The sequence below is a fragment of the Mya arenaria genome, chromosome 4 (assembly GCF_026914265.1).
Source record: "Mya arenaria isolate MELC-2E11 chromosome 4, ASM2691426v1".
Lineage (NCBI taxonomy): Eukaryota > Metazoa > Mollusca > Bivalvia > Myida > Myidae > Mya > Mya arenaria.
The window spans coordinates 61,807,859-61,833,593 of NC_069125.1; the positions used below are offsets into that span (position 1 = coordinate 61,807,859).

General features: G+C 38.6%; 2 protein-coding genes across 2 annotated transcripts; both read left to right on the forward strand.

Annotated features, from left to right (window-relative positions):
• The first annotated feature begins 4,565 nt into the window (after window positions 1-4,565).
• Window positions 4,566-11,339, forward strand: LOC128229993 (cytochrome P450 4B1-like). The gene is made up of 12 exons (XM_052941957.1): window positions 4,566-4,825; window positions 6,053-6,257; window positions 6,495-6,622; window positions 6,751-6,878; window positions 7,178-7,240; window positions 7,422-7,545; window positions 8,113-8,245; window positions 8,490-8,610; window positions 9,475-9,673; window positions 9,812-9,894; window positions 10,062-10,127; window positions 10,275-11,339. Exons 1-12 carry the CDS (start codon window positions 4,679-4,681, stop codon window positions 10,381-10,383), a joined length of 1,506 nt encoding a protein of 501 aa, XP_052797917.1. The 5' UTR covers window positions 4,566-4,678; the 3' UTR covers window positions 10,384-11,339.
• A 5,865-nt stretch (window positions 11,340-17,204) lies between these two features.
• Window positions 17,205-24,404, forward strand: LOC128230964 (uncharacterized). Its single transcript, XM_052943390.1, has 14 exons — window positions 17,205-17,285; window positions 18,240-18,328; window positions 18,503-18,688; window positions 18,786-18,922; window positions 19,160-19,272; window positions 19,464-19,602; window positions 19,731-19,778; window positions 20,871-21,088; window positions 21,591-21,800; window positions 22,286-22,418; window positions 22,668-22,841; window positions 23,023-23,151; window positions 23,496-23,613; window positions 24,152-24,404. The coding sequence occupies exons 1-14, from the start codon at window positions 17,205-17,207 to the stop codon at window positions 24,402-24,404; spliced, it is 2,028 nt and encodes a 675-aa protein (XP_052799350.1).
• The last annotated feature ends 1,331 nt before the right edge of the window (window positions 24,405-25,735 follow it).

Consider the following 25,735-nt stretch of genomic DNA (forward strand, 5'->3'; position numbering starts at 1 on the left):
AGTGATGGTTTTCAATAGTGCAACAAAAACATTTATATAAATCTAATGTAACAACCTGTCATTGAAGATTCTAATTTGAAAAAAAATCTATAAATATGCAAATAATGGACCAACTTGGTCCGGGGCTAGTTCAGTTTGTAAAACAATGGGTCATGGGTTAGCTCAGCTTGTAGGTCCCAGGTTATCTCAGTTTGTAAAACAGTGGGTCCCAGGTTGTCTAAGTTTGTAGAATAGTAGGTCCCAGGTTATCTCAGTTTGTAGAACAGAGAGTCCTGGGTAATATCAGTTTGTAGAACATTGAGTCCCAGGTTATCTCAGTTTGTAAAACAGTGGGTCCCAGGTTATCTCAGTTTGTAGAACAGTGAGTCCTGGGAAATCTCAGTTTGTAGAACAGTTGGTCGCGGATAAACTCAGTTTGTAAAACAGTGGGTCCCAGGTTAGCTCAGTTTGTTGAACAGTGGGTCCCTGGTTTGCTCAGTTTGTAGAACATTGGGCCCTGGGTAATCTCAGTTTGAAGAAAAGTGGGCCCTGGGTAATCTCAGTTTGTAGAATAGTGGGTGTTGGGTATTTTCAGTTTGTATAACAGTGAGTCCCGGGTTAGTTCAGTTTGTAGAACATTGGGTCCCGGGTTAGGTCAGTTTGTAGAACAGTGGGTCCTGGGTAATCTCAGTTTGTAGGACAGTGGGTCCCGGGTTAGCTCAGCTTGTAGGTCCCAGGTTACTCAGTTTGTAAAACAGTGGGTCCCAGGTTATCTCAGTTTGTAGAACAGTGGGTCCCTGGTAAGCTCAGTTTGTAGAACATTGAGTCCTGGGTAATCTCAGTTTGTAGAACAGTTGGTCGCGGGTGAGCTCAGTTTGTAGAACAGTTGGTCGCGGGTGAGCTCAGTTTGTAGAACAGTGGGTCCCTGGTAAGCTCAGTTTGTAGAACATTGAGTCCTGGGTAATCTCAGTTTGTAGAACAGTTGGTCGCGGGTGAGCTCAGTTTGTAGAACAGTTGGTCGCGGGTGAGCTCAGTTTGTAGAACAGTTGGTCGCGGGTGAGCTCAGTTTGTAGAACAGTTGGTCGCGGGTGAGCTCAGTTTGTAGAACAGTGGGTCCTGGGTTAGCCCAGTTTGTATAACAGTGGGTCCTTGGTAATCTCAGTTTGTAGGACAGTGGGTCCCGGGTTAGCTCAGCTTGTAGGTCCCAGGTTACTCAGTTTGTATAACAGTGGGTCCCAGGTTATCTCAGTTTGTAGAACAGTGGGTCCCTGGTAAGCCCAGTTTGTAGAACATTGAGCCCTAGGTAATCTCAGTTTGTAGAACAGTTGGTCGCGGGTAAGCCCAGTTTGTAGAACATTGAGCCCTAGGTAATCTCAGTTTGTAGAACAGTTGGTCGCGGGTGAGCTCAGTTTGTAGAACATTGAGTCCTGGGTAATCTCAGTTTGTAGAACAGTTGGTCGCGGGTGAGCTCAGTTTGTAGAACATTGAGTCCTGGGTAATCTCAGTTTGTAGAACAGTTGGTCGCGGGTGAGCTCAGTTTGTAGAACATTTGGTCGCGGGTGAGCTCAGTTTGTAGAACAGTTGGTCGCGGGTGAGCTCAGTTTGTAGAACAGTTGGTCGCGGGTGAGCTCAGTTTGTAGAACAGTTGGTTGCGGGTGAGCTCAGTTTGTAGAACATTGAGCCCTAGGTAATCTCAGTTTGTAGAACAGTGGTGGGCCCAGGGTAATCTCAAATTGTAGAACAGCGGGTTGCGGGTTAGTTCAGATTGTATAACAGTGGGTCGCGGGTAAGCTCAGTTGGTAGAACAGTGGGATTTGGGTAATCTCAGTTTGTAGAATAGTGAGTCCCGAGTTAGTTCCTTTTGTAGAACAGTGGGTCCCAGGTAAGGTCAGTTTGTAGAACAGTGGGTCCCAGGTTAGCTCAGCTTGTAGGTCCCAGGTAATCACAGTTTGTAGAACATTGAGTCCCAGGTTATCTCAGTTTGTAAAACAGTGGGTCCAAGGTAATCTCAGTTTGTAGAACAGTGGGTTCCTTGTTAGTTCAGATTGTAGAACAGTGGGTCCTGGGTAAGCTCAGTTTGTAGAACAGTGGGTGTTGGGTATTTTCAGTTTGTATAACAGTGAGTCCCGGGTTAGTTCAGTTTGTAGAACATTGGGTCCCGGGTTAGGTCAGTTTGTAGAACAGTGGGTCCTTGGTAATCTCAATTTGTAGGACAGTGGATCCCGGGTTAGCTCAGCTTGTAGGTCCCAGGTTATCTCAGTTTGTAGAACATTGAGTCCCCGGTTATCTCAGTTTGTAAAACAGTGGGTCCCAAGTTAAATCAGTTTGTAGAACAGTGGGTCCCTGGTTAGCTCAGTTTGTAGAACAGTGGGTTGCAGGTTAGTTCAGATTGTAGAACAGTGGGTCCCAGATAAGCTCAGTTGGTAGAACAGTGGGTGTTGGGTATTTTCAGTTTGTATAACAGTGAGTCCCGGGTTAGTTCAATTTGTAGAACATTGGGTCCCAGGTTAGGTCAGTTTGTAGAACAGTGGGTCCTGGGTAATATCAGTTTGTAGGACAGTGGGTCCTGGTTTAGCTCTGCTTGTAGGTCCCAGGTAATCTCAGTTTGTAGAACATTAAGTCCCAGGTAATCTCAGTTTGTAAAACAGTGGGTCCCAAGTTATCTCAGTTTGTAGAACAGTTGGTCCCGGGTTAGCTCAGTTAGTAGAGCAGTGGGTCACAGGTTATCTCAGTTTGTAGAACAGTGGGTCCCAGGTTAGTTCAGTTTGTAGAACAATGGGTAGGAGGCCATCTCGGGTTGTAGAACAGTGGGTCCCTGGTTAGCTCAGTTTGTAGAACAGTGAGTCCTGGGTTATCTCAGTTTGTAGAACAGTGGGTCCCAGGTTATCTCGGGTTGTAGAACAGTGGGTCCCTGGTTAGCTCAGTTTGTAGAACAGTGAGTCCTGGGTTATCTCAGTTTGTAGAACAGTGGGTCCCAGGTTATCTCAGTTTGTAGAAAAGTGGATCCTGGGTTAGTTCAGTTTGTAGAACAGTGGGTCACAGGTCAGCTCTGTTTGTATAACAGTGAGTCAAGGGTAAGCTCCGTAAGTACAACAATGTGTCCCGGGTAATCTCAGTTTGTAGAACAGTGAGTCCTGGGTTAGCTCAGTATGTAGAACAGTGAGTCCTGGGTTAGTTCAGTTTGTAGAAATGTGGGTCCCGGGTTAGTTCAGTTTGTAGAACAGTGGGTCCCAGGTTATCTCAGTATTTAGAACAGTGAGTCCTGGGTAAGTTCAGTCCCACGATAGCTCAGTTTGTAGAACAGTGAGTTCCAGTTTAGTTCAGTTTGTAGAACAGTGGGTCCAGGTTAGTTCAGTTTGTAGAGCAGTGGGTCCTGGGTTTGCTCACTAAATAGAGCAATGGGTTCGGGGTAGGCTCAGTTTGTAGAACATTGGGTCCCAGGTTAGTTTAGTTGGTAGAGTGAATTGACCCGATACTTTTCCAACTTCCTGAGTCTGCGACTTGCCACTTCACTTTGGTAACACACTCAATATATTAAACATAGTTAGGTCTTTAGGGTTAAACACTTAGTGTCAGATCACTTATAAGCTTATAAGGACTGTTGTTTCTGCAGTGGCCAGTGAACACTATATGATTATTTGAAGTTTCGCCATCATCACAGTCATGTATGTGTCGTGCAATAATGAAGGTGATTTTCAATTGAAACAAGTGAAAATGTGTGGTGATAGCCACAGGTACATGTACAAACAGCGTTAGGTACAGCACCGATGTCACGCCTAGGTCAAGGTTGTTCTGACTATGTATGTATTTGCAACAATCGAAAATAACGGTCCCGGCCTCACTGGAGTACCGAATACTTCTTCGCTTTCTAAACGGAATCTTGCGTAGTTGTAATTGTGGCCCGTAATTATCGGCGGTATATCATAAAAGCAACAAACATTATACTGACAACCTTTAATTGGCAATCATGAAAGTGTGAACACCCAGTGTGATGGCGCACTTTCACTGAACCATTCAATTGAAAAAGATGTAACGCAAAACAAACAAATATGACAATCCAAAGTTTATTTCAGAAAGCAATCGATCACCTGTAAGAACATATAAATATTCACATTCACAAATATACACAAGTTGCATGTAAAATTATAAATCATTGTTCCATGATAATGACCTCAAATATGGGCCCCTCAAATATGGCGTTTTATAAATTTCGTTCTATAACAAACTGTGAGTGATGTATAGTTCATGGTTCGTAATGTCCTGAAATATGGTACATTATAAAGTAAAAGCAATCTGTGAGTTAATTTACATATCAATGTCTGCATATATGGTATCTTATAAAGTTAAAACAAACTGTGAGTAAAATTATATATCATGGTCCGTAATGTCCCTAAATCTGGTCCGTTTTGTCTAGTCCGTAATGTCCATGGTCCGTAATGTCCGTGACCCCTTGCGTAACAATTAATATTAAATTATTATGCTATTCTGTGTTCCGAAAAATGTTGTTTGCTTCTGCATACCGTGTAATTACCCTATTGAGTGATGAGTTCTCCTGTAAAGGTCCCTAAATACCTCGAATCGAAATCTATGATATCAACTTTGTTCTGTGACCTACAAACTATCAAGCGAGAGGAGTTGTCAAGTTACTTTCACTTTCTGTGTTCTAGATATGCTGATCTATGTGTAGCAAGGTACAGATATGCTGGTTTATGTGCTTATAATAGTGTTATGTTGGGCTTTATGGAAAACTATAGTATTTTTGTGGAGACGTCAGCAGCAAAAACAACTTTTTAACGACATTCCGCTAGTTTTCGATCACCACTGGTTTTGGGGACTTGCCAAAAAGGTACGTTTCTCTGTATTTTTACTGCTAAATTGACGTATAAATATATAGCAACCTGACGATCCTTAATTTTTAAAGAGATGCTTTATTTACAAAGGTTCATTTGCGATTTTGAATATTGCAATATCCATGTCGGACATTAAGTACACACAGATTTGAATTCACTTCATTGTTTGTAGGGGATCTTGTCATTTCGTAACCTTTCCATATCCTAACCATTGAAATACATTGTACGCCAAGGTCATGTTAAACAGATAAGAAGATGATGAAATGTCAGTGCATTAACACTCATGAAATAATCTGTAAAATCATTTTATATTTCAATCATTAAGTTAAGTATTAAGTTGATACATAAATTAAAGTACCTGGCCAAAATACAGGTCGTTAATTGCAATTAGGTTAACCACACACATGTAACTAAGGTATTTTTTAAAAGCACTCGCTCATGTTTTTGCACCAATGAGTTTTCCCGGTATGCATCTGAAGACACTTTTATTATAATTAGTTTACTCTTTTAAACCGACTTTGCTACAAAAATAAAGAAATCGATATTTTAAAGGGACTTGCCAATGTTTTTGAACCAAAAAATAGTTTCCCCGTATACGATCTGAAAACACTCATGTTTATAATTCCTTTACTCTATTTGAGCAAATATGAACATTTGCTGAAGGGTTGCAACTATTGGTACCTTAGTTTAACACTCCTGATGATTTGCCGCACTTTATAAAATGAAAAAGTGCAGTTTACAAACATGTGCGAGTCCCTTTAACCTCATACATCACTTGTTGGAGATTTAGACCCTTAAATTATTGCATGCATTGAAAGCATCATGTGATAATGTTGTTCAACCAATTACGCTTTGAACAGACATTTGCTAAAAATAAAAATCGTGGAAACCGTGGACTTTGAAAACAATATTTCAACATATATCAACATTAGTTGAAGGGTTCCAGCTGTCAGTATCTTAGTTTTAACACTCCTGATGATTTGCCACATTTCGTTTAAAACACGTTAAAAGTGCATTTTACAAATCATGAGCGAGTCCATTTTATTTATTTTCCTCTTTATAAAAAACATTATTTCTTACATTGTGTTTTTTAAACTTTTTTTTTCTGAAAAAATGGTCATCGACAAAAACATTCTTGTTTACTAGACTTCGTAACTATGGTAACAAAATCTCTATAACTAGACACGTGAAAACAATTATAATCTAAATATAATGTTTTGCAGGCTTCAAATGTACACGATGCCGTCGAGATTCAGAAGCGGTTTGTTGCGGAAGTGCGACCCAAGTGGTACTGCTCGTGGTTGCTGTTAATCGAGCCCGCGCTGTTCCCGAGCTCCCCGGATGTGTTCCGTGAGGTGTATTCCGCCATCGACGTACCTAAGCGGCATGGATGGTCAGGGCCGTACAGAATGTTCGCTGCCTGGGTCGGTGGGTAGTTAAGTTAAAGATCGCTACATTAAAAGAACTGATTTCAAGTATGTTAGTCTATGTTTATGTAATTTATTTCACATTCGTAATCGACGAACCGATTTTGATAATAACGCGATAAAACTTGACAAAAATATAGCAAACGTTTATATATTTGTCTTTCAAAAATTCTAAAGCGTATATATCCGTCCTAATGACAATCAGCACGGAAACGCAAATCAATATAACCCTTTCAAGGTGATGGCCTCCTGACCAGTAACGGCAAGAAATGGGAGCGGAATCGACGTCTCCTCACTCCTGCTTTTCATTTCGATATCCTGAAATCCTACGTCGTCGTCTATAACAAAGTCGTGGACATCTTCATGGTAACTAGCGCATGGCTTTTAAAAACACTGTTCGTCATAGATTCGGTTCAATTTTGATGCAATCGAGCAATTTATGCAGTATGCTGTATGATGTCAAACCAGTGCATAATATAAATGCGGCATTGAAGGATCGGGTCGGAGAGGCGTGCGCGGACGGCCGGAGCGTGGACGTGTATCCGTACGTTAGCCGGGCCACTCTGGACACCATGTTGAGGTGTGGCATGTCCTACATGGACGACGGAATACAGAATAACAAGTAAGACTTGTCAGCTGATACTTTCATTCGCTCTAAAAACATACATGTTGTTAGGAAATGATGGAATTTCGTTTTGGCGCCAGTATTTCATGATAATGGTTGTCCACGTCTATCAAAAAAATAAACACGACAACGTTACCATACGTACGACTTTATCAATGATGCAGGATTTTATAGCATTTTATTTATTGAACGCATGTGCTACCATTGTTTATGCTGTAAAACATGCGAATATCTGTTAAATAAGTCTATTGTCGAATGTTATGCTATTTCTACACGGGGTTCTTTTATCCACACAGGGACCAGCATCCATACGTTGTGGCAATCCACAGATTGGGGACACTGCTCATGGAAAGAGTACTGTAAGAGTCTTGGTGACTGTCATTTTGTTTAAAACATTCTGTTTAAAACTGTGGTTCAAAGAAATGTTCTCAATAGAAATAAATAAAAATAATAAGTTTGAATAGAATGAAACATTCAAGTTTGCAATGTTTTTGGTGTATATAAAAGAATATAATCTTTCTAATTATTTTCATTTCGTAGTAATCCTGTCCACTATTTGGATTTCATCTACTACCATACAGCGAAAGGAAAGGAATTCAGGAAGTTGTCAACCTCGGTCCAACAGTTTGCTATGGATATAATTGAGAAGCGCAGAAAGTCCTTGGTGAGCTATACACATTTTCAATCTGAAATGGTATTCGGCTGGATGACCAGGTGTTTGTCCGAAACTGTTGGTTTTGTAAGTAGTCTGCCCGAAAACGATTTCAGACCAAAAATGGTGTCGAACTCCTACGGCACATTTGTACGCCAGGTTTATCTGCGAGCATGTATCTGTTTTTAACTGCTTTGCCGTGTATGCCATGACACTACAGTATTTGGTAAAAACCACACACCGATTATTTCTGAATAAAAAAAGTCTGTTGGCCTAGCATTCTTCAAAAGTACACGTTTTTGAATGAGATGAATGAGACTTGCCCCGGAGTAAAACTCTTAACATTTAACATTGTATTGCCAAACAGTCTTTAGTAGGAAAACTCGGTGAGTGCATGTATAGTCGTTGTCGCCGTACATGCACTTCCATACATGTATGCAGCAAGTGTCATAACTCTGGCTAAAGTATTCAAGTGTTGTGTCCCTTGATCAACGGGTGGGCGAGCGTTGGCGACTACATGTGGTTCTTCTTCTATTTTCAGACAAATCCTGTAACATTACATGAATCCGCCTATTCCAGGATGCTGGCGAGAATGTGTCTGAGCGGCGGAGTAAGGACTTCCTGGACATCCTGATCACAGCCAGGGACGACAGCGGCGCCGGTCTCACAGAAACTGAAATCATGGACGAAGTCAGCACCTTCCTCTTCGCTGGTAATCTTTTGAATACTACGTTTCCGGTTCAAGTGCTTGAAAAAGATTTTCGGTTTTAAAGGAAGAAAATTTCATTCTGCGCATTTTTTGTCTGTTAAGTATTTACCTTAGTAATTACCAGAGCTGCAGGCAATAAAACTAGTCGTAAAAAGTAATTTCATCCAAACACTGCAAATAATATAGCTAGCTTTCTGACTTCGTCTTGTATAATGTTTGATTTTCCTACATACATATTCTCTGGCAGGTCACGATACTACGGCGTCTGCTATTGGTTGGAGCCTGTACGCACTAGGGATGTATCCGGACATACAGGGGAAGGTCAGGGAGGAGGTGGAGGAGGCCATCGGGCAGGATGACCCTACCTTGTACGTTCCGCGCTTGTAACTTAGATGGGTTGTTTGTTGCAATATTCTGCGTTTTTTTTAGCCCACCTGAGCACTTCGTGCTCAAGGTGAGCTATTGTGATCACCCTGTGTCCGTCGTCCGTCGCCGTCCGTCGTCAACAATTTGACTGTTAACACTCTAGAAGTCACAATTTGAGCACAATCTTAATGAAACTTGGTCAGAATGTAACCCTAAATAAAACCTTGGACGAGTTCGTTATTGGGCCATCAGGGGTTAAAAATTAGGTCACCAGGTCAAATTAAAGGAAAAGCTTGTTAACACTACAGAGGTCACATTTATGACTGTATCTTCAGGAAACTTGGTCAGAATGTTAATATTAATAATCTCTAAGTCAAGTTCGAATCTGGGTCATGTGAGGTCAAAAACTAGGTCACCAGGTCAAATTGAAGGAAAAGCTTGTTAACACTCTAGAGGTCACATTTATAAATGTTTCTTCAAGGAAGTTAGTCAGAATGTTTAGATTACTAATCTCTAAGTCGAGTTTGAATCCGGGTCATGTGCGGTCAAAAACTAGGTCATTAGGTCAAATCATGGGAAAAGCTTGTTAGCACTCTAGAGGTCGCATTTATGACTGTATGTTCATGAAATTTGATCAGAATGTTATTCTTGATGATCTTTATTGGACCAGGTGAGCGATGCAGGGCCTTCAGTGCCCTCTTGTTTTGTTTTGTACTAAATGAAGGCCTTGTAGTTAATTATCATCAATTGTAAACTAAAATGTCTTTAATAATAATGAAATTTACAAATTCGAGTATAATGAGTGTTTTTGCGTACCTGAACGCTACAATAATATCATAACTACCCCCTTTATCAACTTTCCACAGAGAAGGCCTTGGTCAGTTCCAATACACGACGTGTTTCATAAAGGAAGTGCTTCGTTATTATTGCCCGGTGCCGGCCCAGTCCCGTGTGCTCGCCCACCCACTGACCGTACAGGGGAAGACCTTCCGTCCAGGGCAGATAATCGACATTGGCATGAACTCCCTCCATCACAACCCAGCAGTCTGGGGCGAAGATCACAACGTACGACATTTAACAATCGGTGTTTTCCATTATACCAAGGTGTAATAGCGCACGGCTACCATATATTTGCTTTAATGACGTCGGTTGTACTCTTGAACATACATTTTAGATATATGCAGATTATATTATATCATGCAGGAGTTCCAGCCCGAGCGTTTCTTTTCAAAGAACAGTCTTCACCGAGACCCATTCGCCTTCCTGCCCTTCGCTGCTGGTCAAAGGTCAGTCTATACTCATAATAGATCATGTGATAGAATTGTTATATCAGTAAAGAAATTAGTTCTCAAATTAAACGGTAAGTATTGTACTTTAAAACACATACATATTTTTATTGCTACGCCTAGTATGTTTTATATTCTATTCAAGGTCGTATTTATATTGTTTTCAGAAATTGTATTGGGCAGAATTTTGCTATGAACGAAATAAAGGCGTTCTTGTCGGTCGTCGTAAGAAGGTATGCTGTCATAATGTTACGGAATGGCATCTTTTAGAAACCTTGTTTATGCGTTGTTCTTCAACCTGTCTTTGTCTTTATTCCTGACCCATTTTAAAATATAGAATATATTCCATTTTTAATTCTCAAATCAATGGATGTTGAAAGGTTCACAATCTCGACGGACCCTGACCGGCCCGCGGTTCCTTACGCCGAGGTTACCACGCGAGCGAAGGACGGTATTTACCTCCACTTCCAGCACAGGCGGAAATACTAAGTGTGTGAGAAATAACTGGCAATATTTACACCTCAACTTCAACTCCTTAAATGAACTGCCTTTAGGCAATTGCGTTCATCAATCGATGACGAATATCACTTTGTGAAATAATGTTATTTATATACTGAACTTCGTGAAAGATACATTTCTAAATAGTACCAGTCTTATCGTAGTTCGTACAAATGGAAACAACTTTTCGAAAGTACTAATATTTCTAAACCCAGAAAGTTGAGTACATACTTACATAAACCTTTACATTCAAATCTGTTCACAAAGATAAAACGGCTTTTATTTGTTAGATTGTTGTTTTATTGTGTTGCGTTCGATTTCCTTTTTATGTATTGGAAATTCGATTCATTGCTTTGTTTGTATTGAATGGTTGATATTTCTGTCTTTGAAATGTGTAAATTATAATATGTAAAAAGTTCACTTGACTCAGACTCTATGTTGGCACTGTATATATATATGTAATGTTATTAACACCTTCCCCGTCAATGATCTGAACTTTCACCTTTCAAATTTCACGTTGTCTTCAATCATGTCCTTCCTTACCTGTTACCTGTAAAAAACTTTTGCAAAAGTTAACAAATCCTTAAAGCTCGTATCTACCAAAAATAAATCCTTTCATTTTCCTGTCATTTGTAAATGTTAACTCGTGTATTCTGTTTTTCTCACTGGCCATGTGACTTATTGAACCCGTATTCAAAACAAACTATCTATCTACTGTATAACATAGGGTTAATACAGCATCTGATACACGAGGATTATGCGTTACATTGCTTATACACCAGTTTCAAAAAGAAAGTCCTATGTTTCTGTTTTGTGTTCTACAGGGAAAGCTCGTATATAGACTGGTTCACAGTCTCCAGAAGTGAGAAGGAAGTGTCCGGAATATTATACGAATTACTTTCATATGTTGTTCATTGTTCATTGTTTATTAAAAGTGACTTTGGCCACTTGGTGGTTCTTGCGAATTTGCTAAATCCAAAATGGCGTCCAAGACATGTGTCAACGTTTGTGAAAGGAGAAATTCTAAAATAATGGGCTATAATGCTATTTTGAAAGTAATAATTAAATCCAGAAATATGATGGCATATAACTGCCATTTGATAAGATACCGTCTAAATGTTCGCGAATTGTTTCGTGTTAACAATTTTCTATTTTCACGACAATTATCTAGCTATCATGCCAATATTCGTGAAACGTTTTCGGTAGATCAATATCATAAAACTAAAAAAACAGGTTAGAAAGTGCCCAGATCTGCCATCTGTTAACTTTTTCATTAGTACAGTACTAAAAGGTTTAATAGTTATGGTTGTACGAATTCCACTTGATAAGTAACATAACTTGTCACTACATAAGATTTTATAAATGTATTTATGTAATTGGTTATCTACTTATGATTTGCGAATTTCACTTAGTGATTGGGGCACACGAATCTTATCTAATTAAGCAATTATTAAGTGGAATTCGCAAACCATAACTAGATAACCTGTTAGCGCTTGAATCTATAACGCATTTAAAGATAACATGAATCTTATCTAGTTAACTAGTTCACTATAAAACTATATCTAAATGGAAGCAGTGTTTCTATTTTATTATATACTTTTAAATACAAAATAACCCAGCAATCAGACGACAACATTCAAGTCAAGATCAAAGTAATACAAAATTGCACTCTTACTGCAATTGCTATATTGTCACCACCTTACGCACGCTGTAATAGTATGAAATATTCGGGTTCCAAAAATATAATAGCTATACTCTAAAATGAAAACAAATATATAAAAAGTTTTACTCTAAAATATTGTGTTAAATGAAGGAACATACATTTAAAAAAATCAATTATTTTACCTTGAAATGACCTTGACTTTTAAATTTCTTAATTTGAGATACATCATGAGCGAAGTGATATACATACGAATATTTACTCCTAATTATTCAATGAAAATAGCCATATACGAACCAAATGACCAAACTCTCTTTTCATAATGGAAATACTTTTACATATTATAAAATGATCTAAACAATTATTTGCTAAGCAGAGTGGAGCAGTAAATGGAAGTGGAAAGTTAGCAAAACTTACGACATTCAACATCTTCAGATGCCGTATGTCAACAAGATGAATGCTGTGCTGGCACGACATAGGACATTTACAAACTAAATTTCAATAATGGCACAACATTGGACATTCAAAAATAGTGTCGTTCTTGCACGATATTGGACATTCAAAAATAGTGTCGTTCTTGCACGATATTGGACATTCAAAAATAGTGTCGTTCTTGCACGATATTGGACATTCAAAAATAGTGTCGTTCTTGCACGATATTGGACATTCAAAAATAGTGTCGTTCTTGCACGATATTGGACATTCAAAAATAGTGTCGTTCTTGCACGATATTGGACATTCAAAAATGAGAGCCCTGCTGGTACGACATTGGTCATTTAAAAAAAAATGTTCTGACACGACATTGGACATTCAAATGAATGTCGTGCACTTTATTTTTGAATGTCCAGTGTCAAATGTCGTGCAAGCTCGAGGTTGGTTTTTCGAATGTTCATTGTCCAATTTCTGATTATTATACCTCAGTTACATCATCACCATGCAAAGTTCACATACGGTAGCGGTAGATGTCAGTACTGTCAAAATTTATTGCCGTCCGGAGTAATAAATTAACTGTCAAAAGTACTGTCACCCTGTTCGGAAATATACAGAGATTACCGATGACCATGTGCATGAGCATTCACTAATATCTTTATTTCCGAAGAAAGCCGACTACAAAAAATAGGGGTATAGCTAGTAAACGAGTTTGTACAATAAAGGAAGCCGATCCTATCACTCTAGTAAAACATTCGAAGACTACTAAACGTGTAGTACAACGGGGGATAACACTTTTCAACGAGTATTTGAATAAAAACCATTTTGTTTAAATCTTTTAAGTGATATTGTTGATACTCCGAATAATCAAAACTGTCACCTGCGGTATGTGTGCTCCTCTGTAAGACAAAACAATGGCAAAGAGCTGAAGAATGATCTGTTCATAGTCGAAAGTATGCTGATGGAAAAATACAAAACTGACATAAAACAACAACAACAAGATGTTCTCTAGCAAGGACACTTACAAATCGAGGGTAACTACAAAGGTCTGCTTATGGATATGTTGAGCACAAAACTGTCATCTCGGGCGGCGATCTTGAGAGTATGGTTTCACAACTATCTCATTAGGCGAGGTCAGGAGAATCTTCGTTCAATGACCAAGTCAACATTTGCCGTTGGGATCTTGTGATGCATGTAGTTCATTGTTATATTGGAAAATATTAATACTATTGTTGACGTACAAATGCTGCCAGAGTTGGTACGTTCTTTGAATCTATGGACCTGTGAAAGAGTACAAACAATCACCATTAGCTGGAAAAGGCTTCAAGGCCTTTTAAATGTCCTTCTTTCAAAAAAATAAACAAGCTTCTAAAACCAAGTACGAAATGTGTTTTATTTGACGCATTATAACCACCAGTTTTGAATTATGGTTGTGAAGTTTGGGTTTTTTGAATAAACAAAGAGATTGAAAGAGTTCATTTAAAGTTTTGTAAATTATTATTTCACGTAAAACACATGTGAACTTGGTCGATACCACATAACATGGTGTGCAAGAATTATATGACTTGTAATCACTTAATAACGATACTATCATAGTCAGCACACTGTTAATGATTTTGTAGCAGACTGTACGAACAGAAAGTCTAATTTGGCTATTAATGTAAAAAAAATGCTGGATTAAAACGTTTCCCAAATGTTTGGATTAAATATGACTGTGTCGTTATGAAATTGCTCTTTTTATTTTTTAAAGAATGCCTTATTAATCAGTTTAAACAATCTTTGAACAATTCGATGAATAACAGCCTCGTTTTGTGTACGTATACACTATTTAAAACTTCTTCTAATGCTTAAATGCGCTGGGTGTCTTGATAAATTTGCGTCAAAGTATCGAAATCCGTTACGCCTTCCGTATTGAAAGTGGGTGTTATGGTAACGATATAATTACCCATAGTCAACTTTATTGCACCATATGTAATAGTGATGATACTGAAGAGAAGTTTCACTTTGTTTGTGTCTGTAATGTATATGTTTACGTAGTACATATTCAAAATAAAAATACTTTGTCTAGTTTTATGTAATTCATTGACCTCATGCAAAATAGTAACCAATTTATTAAAAAATAATTCGTGCTAAATCATTTCTTAAGGAGTCGAACGCCGTCATTATATAGTTAATATTGTTTCTTAACCAATTTCACTTAGTTAAGTGCTAACGTTAAAATAATTTATTCATACTTATAATCTTTATATTTCTTTATACATTACAATTGTATATATTGGTTGTTATATGATATGTTTCTATTTGTGGTAAATGCGATGCCTTGTTTTCTTTTCTCCGTTTCTTTCACTTACCGCCTCGTACCTTAAGATATACCAATTGTTGTTGTAATTGTTTTGTTTTTCTGGGCAACGTTTTGTATTTTCCATTGCCTTATAACTACTGTTCTTCCGAATGTGTTCACCAAACTTTGTTAATTTTGAGATTTCATGATGTACGTGAAGTTAGCGGCCTAGCGGCCAAGCGGCGTGAAGTTAGCGGCCTAGCGGCGTGAAGTTAGCGGCCTGGCGGCCTAGCGGCGTGAAGTTGACGGCCTAGCGGCCTGGCGGCCTAATTATTTTTTCTATTTCCAAGCAATTGTTAATGCGTTTTTTTAAACAATGATAAATCAAGGTTTTTTATTCATATAGTTACATAGCGGCCTTAAATTGTTATCTATTCAGAATATTTTTCTTTACCTTTTATTCTAAAACAATTTCAAATTAACTGTTTTATGCACAAATTATCACTCAAAAAGGTCGATCAAGCACTTCAGCGACCTAGCGGCATAGCGGCGTGAAATAGAATTAGGCCGCCAGGCCGCTAGGCCGCCAACTTCACGTCGCTAGGCCGCCAGTCCGCTAACTTCACGCCGCTAGGCCGCTAACTTCACGCCGCTAGGCCGCTAACTTCACGCCGCTAGGCCGCTAGGCCGCTTGGCCGCTAACTTCACGTACATGATTTCATGTTGTTTTTGTAATTGTATGTTTTTATTTTCTGACCAAACTTTGTTAATTTTGAAATTTCATTTTGTTTTTATAATTGTATGTTTTTATTTTCTGACCACTTTGTTAAAATATGCATCTACGGGGTGGCCGATTTTGGTCCACCCTGATATGTTTTTCGGACAACTTTTCTAAATGACCTTTTGAATTACTTAGCAATATTTATGGCATTTTAATAAATGCCCGTTTTTCATTCAAACGGTGTTTGTTTTCCTTCAATCCATACTAGTTCGACTTCCCTGTACATAACGTAACTTTGACCTTTGACCTTTTGACAATTACATAAATAGAATATCAATATTATTTTAAAGTGATCGTATAATATGTTTCTTATCTCACATTCAAACCTATTATGTTATCGTTGTATAAATGTATAATTGAATTTATATTTAAATACTGTAATGAGGAACACGCTTGTGTTCAACGTACTGAATACATGTGTTGTAAAGTTCCATTGATTTGTGTGATAAATTTCTAAGTGATACTCACTTCTTGATCTATCAAAATAAAAATGTTGAAATTGTCGGTATTTTGTTTGAATATGACTGAGATTAAAAAAAATCAATATCGATCCTCATGAATTGTTTCGACATAATAACATAATTATTAGATTGCTGATTGGGTGAAATTTCACCCGTTTAATATGATAAAAATGCTTCAGACACTGATAAGCCGTACGTGCTATAAAATGTTGTTATTGTTGATATTTTGTTTGAAAAATTGACGTTTATGTACTTGAAGTTTTCTTGTTTAAAGTGATAAATTGATAATTGAAAGTCGTTTTTTGTGTTAATAGCAAACTATTGATCCCCTTCAATTATTTCGGTGTTATAAGAATATTAGATGGCTGTTGGGGTGATAGTAAAATTGTCTTCTGTCGACAGTACTGTCAACGTCGGCTATCACCCCATAAAGCCATCTAATATGTATAAAATGTCAGGTGCCGTGCCTGTGCGACACTCATGTTTAGAATGTACAATGTCGTGCCACCACGCCATTCGTTTTTTTTCAATGCCAAATGTCCTATGTCTCGCGAACACAAAACTCATCTTTTGGATGTTTAATGTCAAATGTCGTTTTTTAGCTTAGCTTCAATAAATTTCCATATTTTTCACATGTTTTTTTCCTAAGATATTAATAGAACATGTTTGTTGTTGTTTTTCAATTTATTTAAGGCACCGCTGAAACAGCAGCTGGGAAATTTATTGCATGAACTACTAAGAAATCTTATGAACAAACGTGAACATACATTTAGAAACATACTTTTAGAATGTTTTAAGTAATTGCCATTATTGTTTTTGAATACTCTTATAATTATAGTTCTTTGTGTGAGGAGTTGCCATGTTCGATGTCTCCTACAACTGTATTTCATCATATGTGGTCATTAACCAGTAGATCCCTGACCTCACTGTTGTTTTACTGTTCGTGTTCTTATCTTTGTTCCCTTTTTGATACCATTATATAAATGGTTTCTTTAGTTTAGAGGTCAATGATTAAGTTTTATCCTACGATATAAGATGGGTTGCATAGTATTGAATATTTTAAAGAAATATGTATTGTGTGTGTTTGTATTCCTGGTAAGTTTAAGGCAGGCGGGTGCGGATTACCCGTGTATTTGTAACTACAACGTCGAGACGCCCGTGTATAAGACGCTATCGACGTCGGGCGAAACTTTAGGATATATGTATGAGTTTGACTGTAAACCGGACGCCAGCGTTATCACACACGGTGGCCAATTCATAGCTGTACAATTTGAGAATCAGGTAAGTTGTTATTTTCTCCATTTATTTTACATGTAAAGTCACAAAGAACTTACACCCCCTTCCCCATTATGGTCCCGAGTACTTAATTATTCAGTATTTAGAATTTGGGTAATTCACCACGAACAATTCTGTTGGAGGTTTTTTTGTAATCTTACGTTGTTAATGTTTTGTAAATGTTGGTGTTGATTTTGTTCTTGTCATTGGAGGACAATTCTGTAACTATGTTTGTTAGTTTGATTTGTCACGGTAAGAATTGGTACCTTTTGTTTTAAACACCACGTGAGTTATGTTTTGGCTCGCTTTGTTTGAAGAAACCATGTTTCAGTCGGAGAGTTTCATAGATTTTGTTTCGTAGTCTTGACCGTCGACTCGTGTTGGTCAAATGTAATCAAACATAAAGAACCGGTGGAGCCATTGCCATGAAATATATTTCCTAACACACTACATATGAGTCAATGTGGCTAAATTTCTCCTTGATTGTACTCACTATGAACGCAATAGCCTAGACTAGAGGGCTTTTGGTCGCCCGCTGGGTGTGTGTAATATTTGACAGGGGCCAAGTTCTTACATCCCGGTTTCAGAAAATTCATATTTTACATGAAACTTCTTTATAAGTAGTTATATATTAACATTAGTAAAGTTCTGACACAACCTTCTTCGAGAATTTTGCAAACCTTAGTCTGAAATCGTACATTTCTGGTGTTCATGATTTGAAGGTAAGTATAGACTATTGGGTCTTATTGCGATTCAAATAAAATATCTGCGTACAAACACTGTGGGTGATTCGTTCTGCCTAAATAGACCATGAATTGCAAATGCAAAGGGGCGGTCACTCCCAATTTGTTTTTGATTGTCTTTTTTCGCTATCTTTGTTTAGAACTCCAGAACCTATTTACAGTTAAGTGTTTTATCTACCCCTTGTTAACGTTGACGCCATATCGTTGTATGTTTCAGTACGGCTATATACACAAGGACACCAATATACAGTCCCAGACTTGCCCTGGCAGCCCACCCGCCACTGATATAGGTACAATAATCAACATGTATTTGATAATAACTTTAAGAAACTATAAACAACGTGTACATCAATGGCATCTTTAGTATTACAATCTTGCAATGGCAGCATTTGACGTTTATTGAACATGTCTGTTTTTTGCCAGTGACAACGACTCCAAACCCTCACAAACACACAACCACAACACATGAAACAACAACAGAAAAGCTCAGCACCCAACAACTAACTTCAACAACGCCGACAGCAGCATTGTCGACTACCACGTTACCAGTCCAAATAACAACACCGACAACCAAGCCTGTTCCGCCGGAAACAACAAGTACTACTACTACTACAACTACACCGACGGCAACGCCAACAACAACGCCAACAACAACCACAACAACGAGTACTGCTACTTTTACTACTAAGTCTACTTCAACTACACCGATGACAACAACAACAACAACACCAACAACAAGTACTACCACCACTACAACACAAAGAACTATACCATCATCTACACCAACACATTCCACATCGACAACAACAACGAGAAGAACCACCACAACAACAACTTTACCTACAACAACAACAACGCTTAAAGCTCCTACAACAGAATATGCGTACTGGAAGCAAGCCGGTAACCGTGGAATTTTAATAAGTTGACGTTTGTTTATAGTAACTAAATAAAAGATCTTATAAAACCGTAATTTTAAGGAATCTTGTGATCGAATGTTTTAAAATATTGATGAAAAAGCTGTACGTATACAGTGAATAAAAGAGTATCAAATATACAATTTCACAATCATGTGTCAACTATTTATATGATAATCACATGTTAATGTGCAGTTAATGGCTTTGCGTTCTGAATCCACAGCCAATGTTACCGGCACGCCCCTCCAGTACATCGGCTTGGGCTACAATCTGCTCACAGGAAATCCGGAAATGGCATCAGACCCAGCACTCCTGCTGGATAAACGCGTACTTCAGGTATATTTTAGTTAAAATATGAAGAAACAGCACATGTATTGTATTCACAGCCTTGTTATACGGGTATAGCGAACACAATTTACATAACTGTTTAGTTTTGTTCTAGCAGGTTACTCAGTTTCAAAGTCAATTCTATGCCATTGTCTACGGTAACAATTGCACATATTACAATTTATCCGATTTGTCTTCAGTTGACAAAGACGGAAACCACGGAAGTCCAAGAGGCTTCAGTACAGCTTGGCTCCACCTGCTCAAACAGCAAACGGCACACCCTCGTCCATGGATCCTTGTCCCTACAGGGCGAAATGAAGGCATTTGTACAGGCATCGTGTAGGTATTTTGTTATTGTGAAATCAACCATATTTATTTGTTACAATCGTTTTAAATGGTAAAATAGATCTGAATCGGATATTAAACATAAAATGAGTATAAAAAATGAACATGTTTACTTTTTTCAGCAACACACCCTCCGTCATTGACAGGTTCAAGTTTCACTGGAAATTCAGGTGTGTTTCAGTTTATACACCCCTTTAACAATACACACCAGTTTATCGAGCTAGCAATTTAGGACCTCATTATTCCCAGATCATATTCTTCACAGGATAATAATAATAATAAGAAGAATAAGAAGAAGAAGCAGAAGAAGAAGAAGAAGAAGAAGAAGAAGAAGAAGAAGAAGAAGAAGAAGAAGAAGAAGAAGAAGAAGAAGAAGAAGAAGAAGACATATCCTTACAACAACATTAACAACAACATCACCACCAATTCTTAAAACTATTTTTTTTCTATATTTAACTTGGTCGGATTGTGTCCCCGAGGCTAAATTGTTACACTATCGTAAATGCTCGACCATATCAGGCAAGCTCAGAACAGAACTATCTTTTAACCAAAGCTCTTCCAGCTCTGGGGTATTCACTGCTTGCCCGAAATTTAGCCGTTGAAAGCGTTGAAAATACTTTTTCCAGTACATCTGTCTATGCAAACACAACTCACGACAACACACACAATGCCATCTACCTTTACTAGGCATACACCAACTATTACGCTGCCAAGAAGAACCAATACTATTCCTACTTATACCACTAATACGCGTACAGCAAAAACATTAAAAAAATACTAAAAAAAACACTATATCTACAACAACCGCCACTGCGCCTATAACTGCAGCCAACTAACAGCAACAACAGAAACGACAACAACATAATCAACGATTCTTTTTGACTAGAATATATACGCATACATGTGTATCAACAAAATATGTCTGCATTACTGGAAATAGCACTGTGAGAAATGTGACTCAGTTGTAAAATTCACTTTTTTGTTAAAGAAATTATGCAATTTTTGACCTGTGAGGAATGTGATTTCATGGTACATATAAAACCGGCTTCGATCACAAATTTCCCAGGAGCTGTGCCATATACGTTCGAAATTTGTGACAAATGAGGTCTTATTTTTCCCAGCTGTGAAAAATAGGATCTTATTTTTCCCAGGTGGGAAGAATATGATCTGGGAAAAATAAGGCCTTAACATAGCAGTCTTATGAAGTCAAAGCAAATGATTCTTCGCTGGTGTTGAGTTGAGTAAAGTTTATTTATTCACAGAGTTTGTCAAAGCGCAGACGAAACTGAACGCTGGTGAAGAGGTGTACCAGGACCACGTGATCACATGCAAACTGGGAACAGCTCAGTATGACCTTGTAGGCGCGCAGTCGAATCACTTCACAGTTTCTCATGACTTCGCCAAGGCTGTGTGCAACCTGTCGACATTTGACAGCTCCTCTGAGTCGCAATATCTTACTTTCCTCGATCAATGGGGCACGGTTAGTCCAAGCTCACTGATATAATGAGCCTATTTGTGTTCAGGTCCACGGGTAGGATAAACAATATCTTGGACACAGATGCTTGTCAAACGTTCCTAATACTCGAAGATCATTTGAATATTTTCTTACTTTATTACGTTTCTTTGAAATATGTTCGAAAACACAGGTCATGGAAAAGTGAACAGTTAAGTAGATTACAAATAAAAGCAAATTAAAAGAGAGTTTCAAGAAAGACTGGGAAAGGAATAATTATTTTTGTTTCGATTTTCAGAGTGTCGTGACTTTGGCAGACTTGGGGACCCGGACGATGAAACGCCACAAATTAACTGTTCCCGCATTATTTCAACATGTCCAAACATCGGTAGTTGACACATTTTTGCATTTATTTACAATGCATAGGATTTAGGCCTTACAGTAATTTGATTCTATATTTTTCTTTGATTATGAAAATATAATTTGAAAGAATATAACGGCATACATTTATTATTTTATTTCACTTCAGGATCCAAGCGTACTTGACCATTCCGGCTATTTCAAAGGTCACACATCCTCATTGACCATTAATATGGGCAGGTATAACCAGAGCGCACTCGCTACACATTCCTTTGGATCTCCAGATCAGCTGACTGTCGGGATTATTTCCAACCCCAAACCCATCCGAATTGAGGTTGCGCCGATCTTTGACTTTATACAGTGGAATTACTTTCAACCGGTACACGATTAAGTATATGTGTATTGTTCCGCCAGCAGTCTGGTGGTTTATGACACTATATACTAACCTGGCAACCTATTCCAATTTCCTCCCCACCCATTTTACTATAAAAGTATATAAACTAAGCGGAACGCTATTTAACGCGGCCGCGGCCACTCGTTTTTGACCCAAAGGAGCCACACATACCATATTATGTATTATAATTTAGAATTACAATTTTCCATGACACGTTATATCTTTTATTTGTTCACTTCGTCCCCTAGATAAAAATACTTTATCCGGCTATGTCTTCGAGAAACAACGTGGTCTGTTAATAAGCGATGAGCAGGAACATTAAGACATACTTGTTAAGCTAAGAATAAATATGACTTGAAAAAGGTTCACATGCAGTCTCCATACGAAACAAACATACATGAGCTATTTACTGTGTGCATGGTCTCAAAACTGGGATAAATACTAATACCAACTCTTGCTCTCAACCATAGATCATGTTTGAGTTGAAAGCGCGCCACGAGTGTGTGGACACGATGCAGGCCCACGACCTCCAGCTGATTGCCAACAACGTCCGGTCTGTTATGGCTCAATATGGACAACACAAGGGGGCGACCGGAACCACTGGTGCTCTTGAGTTATCATAACAATCAATATACGCATCAACGCATTTAGGTTGAGATGACACGACATCCTTCGAGCAGATACATTTCCTTTTAGTAAAGTTTACAGAAAAAAAATCATCGATAGAGGACTTGTGTTTGAGTTTGAGTTCAAAGAATGACACGTTATTTCACAAATAAACATATCGATGCATGAAGTTCAGAATTGTTAAAGGAACCTTTCTTATCACACATTAACTTTTTATACGTGCAGATCATCCGTTGCAAGCGCCTGTGACATGGCCACTCGGCAAGTTTGGATTGATGAAAGCTGCTTCCGGTTGCCCAGGGAACGACGTCCACTGGGTACAAGGCTGGCGCAAACATGATACGGAAGACTCCGGCGCGCATAACTACTTCACCCCTGGAGTCAATAATTATTTAAGTGGTGAATAATTCAATTTACTTTACCATTTGTTTTCCTCAAAAAGTTATCACGTGAATTCGATGTGGTTTTCTATAAAATATTCTGCATTGCTTTTGTTTATTAGTTCGTTTTAGTAGCTTGGTATTACGTACATTTTTTATTATTATCATTATTATTATTATTATTATTATTATTATTGCAGGATATTTTTACACCAACAACATCAAAACCAATTTCTGTATTAAGAACACTCGTTCTGTCACAAGCTACGACACCAACTGGCCGAAAGGTTCCTACTGTATACTAAAGTACGGAGGTTCCTGTCCTTTTGGTAAGCATTCAGATTTTCAATGGGCCATTGCATCTCGTGTACTACTATTTACAAGGGTGTACCTGCAACATTTTGAAATACACGCACGTTACATGCGCGATCTGTCGGTATTTGAATGTCTTTCATTAGTTTGGTATCAATGTTATGTTGTATTAGGCGGGAACGAGGGTGTAGCATCCTGGGTCATATTTCGGAGAATTCACACATGAACGAACTATTTCGGCAAAATTCAGTGAAATACGACAAACGTTAACCAGTTATGTGTATACACACCACTAAGCCTTCCAGTTTTGCTATTTAGGATGACAGAAACGGTTATCTTATATAGCTTGTTACTTCTCCAGGTTTTCAGAACGGGTTCATACTCTGGGACGATGAAGACGTGAACAATCACAATGAACGAGGAGGAACTCTGCCGGATGGCGAATACGGCAGCAACACCAAGATTTACTATTGCTGCAGGTCAGCCGGCATGATGCACTTTAAAACATCATTTTAGCTCGACTTAAGGAAAAGAAGTATTTTAATTAAGCCTTGGTTTTATTGCCATGCCCATGCGGACACTGTGTTGGCCATAACCGCTTCCTTGGCCTAGTCATTAAGGCGTCTGTATACGGAGTGGGAAGTCGTGCATTCGGTCCCTGGCCGCGTCATTTCGAAAGACGTTACTAGTAGGAACAAGAAGCTCCATTGCCTAGCACTCGGCATATAAAATTTATTGCTTGGAAAAGCGGTGTGCTCAGAGCTGGTTTAACCTATGAAAGTTGTAATCGTTGAAAATAAGTGCTTAATGCACTTTCACGGGTTATCCTTAACCGCAAGGTGTAAAAACAGACCTATAACATTGAAACTTGGACGACATGTTTATTTTGCGAATATGAACATTTGTTTAAAGTCCAATGTCTTGATAAATGTCTTGCTTGATTCTTACTTTGCCTTTATCTGTGCAACGAATATAAACCAGTGTTAAGCATTGCAATATCTATTTTCACTTCCCCAGGAACGATGGTCGGACATCGACAGCGATTAGCCTGCCAACGGACCGGCCTTTTATCCTGATGCGCCTGACGGCCGCCTGCCAAGCCGTGTACGGTATGGGTGTCACGGACGTGTTTGTGCGCTGGGACGACGACGACTTTATCAACAACAGCGGTCGCGGTGGTTTGCACCCGTACGATGACGGCGGCTCCAAGGACCACATGCTACACTTCTGCTACTATCACTCCACCGCTCATGGAGGAATTGTCGGATAACATATGATTGCATGTGCGACTGTACTTATTTGTTCTATAAATAATAAATGTGTTCATGTTGCGCCTATGCTTTTATTTTCAATACATATTTAAAAGTTTACACCAATCTTTCACGAATTATTATCGACGTCGATTGTTTCCAAAATGATATAATACATGTAAAGGATGAAAAAATAAGGTTAAAATAGAAATCATTTTAAAACTAGCAGAAAACTCATCATAAACCCCTATTTTAACGACAACGACTATGTTGACTTCCCAAACCCAGTATTTTGCATGATTTTGAGGTTTCATCTGTTGCCTTGCGGCAGGGCTTATCTGTACCAAAACATGGATCGTTTTTGGTTTGTCCCAGTTTGCAAGCCAGATCCCGACGCAAACCCGCCATAACAGACATCCTCTACCCGATGATACCTATTACGCTGTATAGAGCTTCCGACACAAACCTCCACGATGAGCTCTTTATGCAGTGTTTTAAGAAGCACGAAGCCCTCCAACGAGCTCTATGCGCTGCGTTCTGTAAATCAAAGGGCGAAATATGGGTCATACGTTTGGAAACATGATTAAACGATTATGATGCTCACATCTGGAAAACATAATTATGCTGGTTAAAAGACTCGATGATGATGATGATGGTGGTGGTGATGGTGGTGGTGGTGGTGATGATGATGATGATGATGATGATGATGATGATGATGATGATGCGTTACATGGGTCCAAATTTGACCATTCGTTACATCGTGCCAAGCTTGACCATGTGTTACATGGGGCCAAGTGTGACCATGCGTTACATGGGGCCAAGTTTGACTATGCGTAACATGGTGCCAAGTTTGACCATTCGTTACAGTGTGCCAAGTGTGACCATGCGATACATGGGGCCAAAGTTGACAATGCGTTACATGGTGCCAAGTTTGACTATGCGTTACATGGTGCAAAGTTTGACCATTCGTTACATAGTGCCAAGTGTGACAATGCGTTACATGGTGCCAAGTGTGACAATGCGTTACATGGTGAAAAGTTTGACCATGTGTTTCATGATGCCAAGTGTGACCATTCGTTACATGGGGCCTAGTTTGACCATGCGTTACATGGGGCTTAGTTTGACTATGCGTTCGATGTGACCAAGTTTGACCATGCGTTACATGGTGCTTAGTATGACCATGCTTTTCATGATGCCAAGTTTGACCATGTCTTTAATTGGGCCAAAATAATTGAGAGCTACAGAGGTCATCATTTTTTTTTAAATCGAATTTTGAGCAATAAAAATTTAACCAAATTTGGTGACCTCTTAGCTCAGCTTGTAGAACAGAGGGTCCCATGTTACCTTAGTT

What these genes read in the sequence shown, in the direction of transcription:
- LOC128229993 (XM_052941957.1), top strand. Translation starts at nt 4,679, where the DNA reads ATGCTGGTTTATGTGCTTATAATAGTGTTATGTTGGGCTTTATGGAAA. An exon ending in AAGTCGTGGACATCTTCATG is followed by an intron (nt 6,623 to 6,750) that starts GTAACTAGCGCA and finishes GCGGCATTGAAG; the next exon opens with GATCGGGTCGGAGAGGCGTG. An exon ending in GGGCAGGATGACCCTACCTT is followed by an intron (nt 8,611 to 9,474) that starts GTACGTTCCGCG and finishes AACTTTCCACAG; the next exon opens with AGAAGGCCTTGGTCAGTTCC.
- LOC128230964 (XM_052943390.1), top strand. Translation starts at nt 17,205, where the DNA reads ATGTATGAGTTTGACTGTAAACCGGACGCCAGCGTTATCACACACGGT. An exon ending in ATAGGTACAATAATCAACAT is followed by an intron (nt 18,329 to 18,502) that starts GTATTTGATAAT and finishes AAACAACAACAG; the next exon opens with AAAAGCTCAGCACCCAACAA. An exon ending in CGGAGGTTCCTGTCCTTTTG is followed by an intron (nt 23,152 to 23,495) that starts GTAAGCATTCAG and finishes TTACTTCTCCAG; the next exon opens with GTTTTCAGAACGGGTTCATA.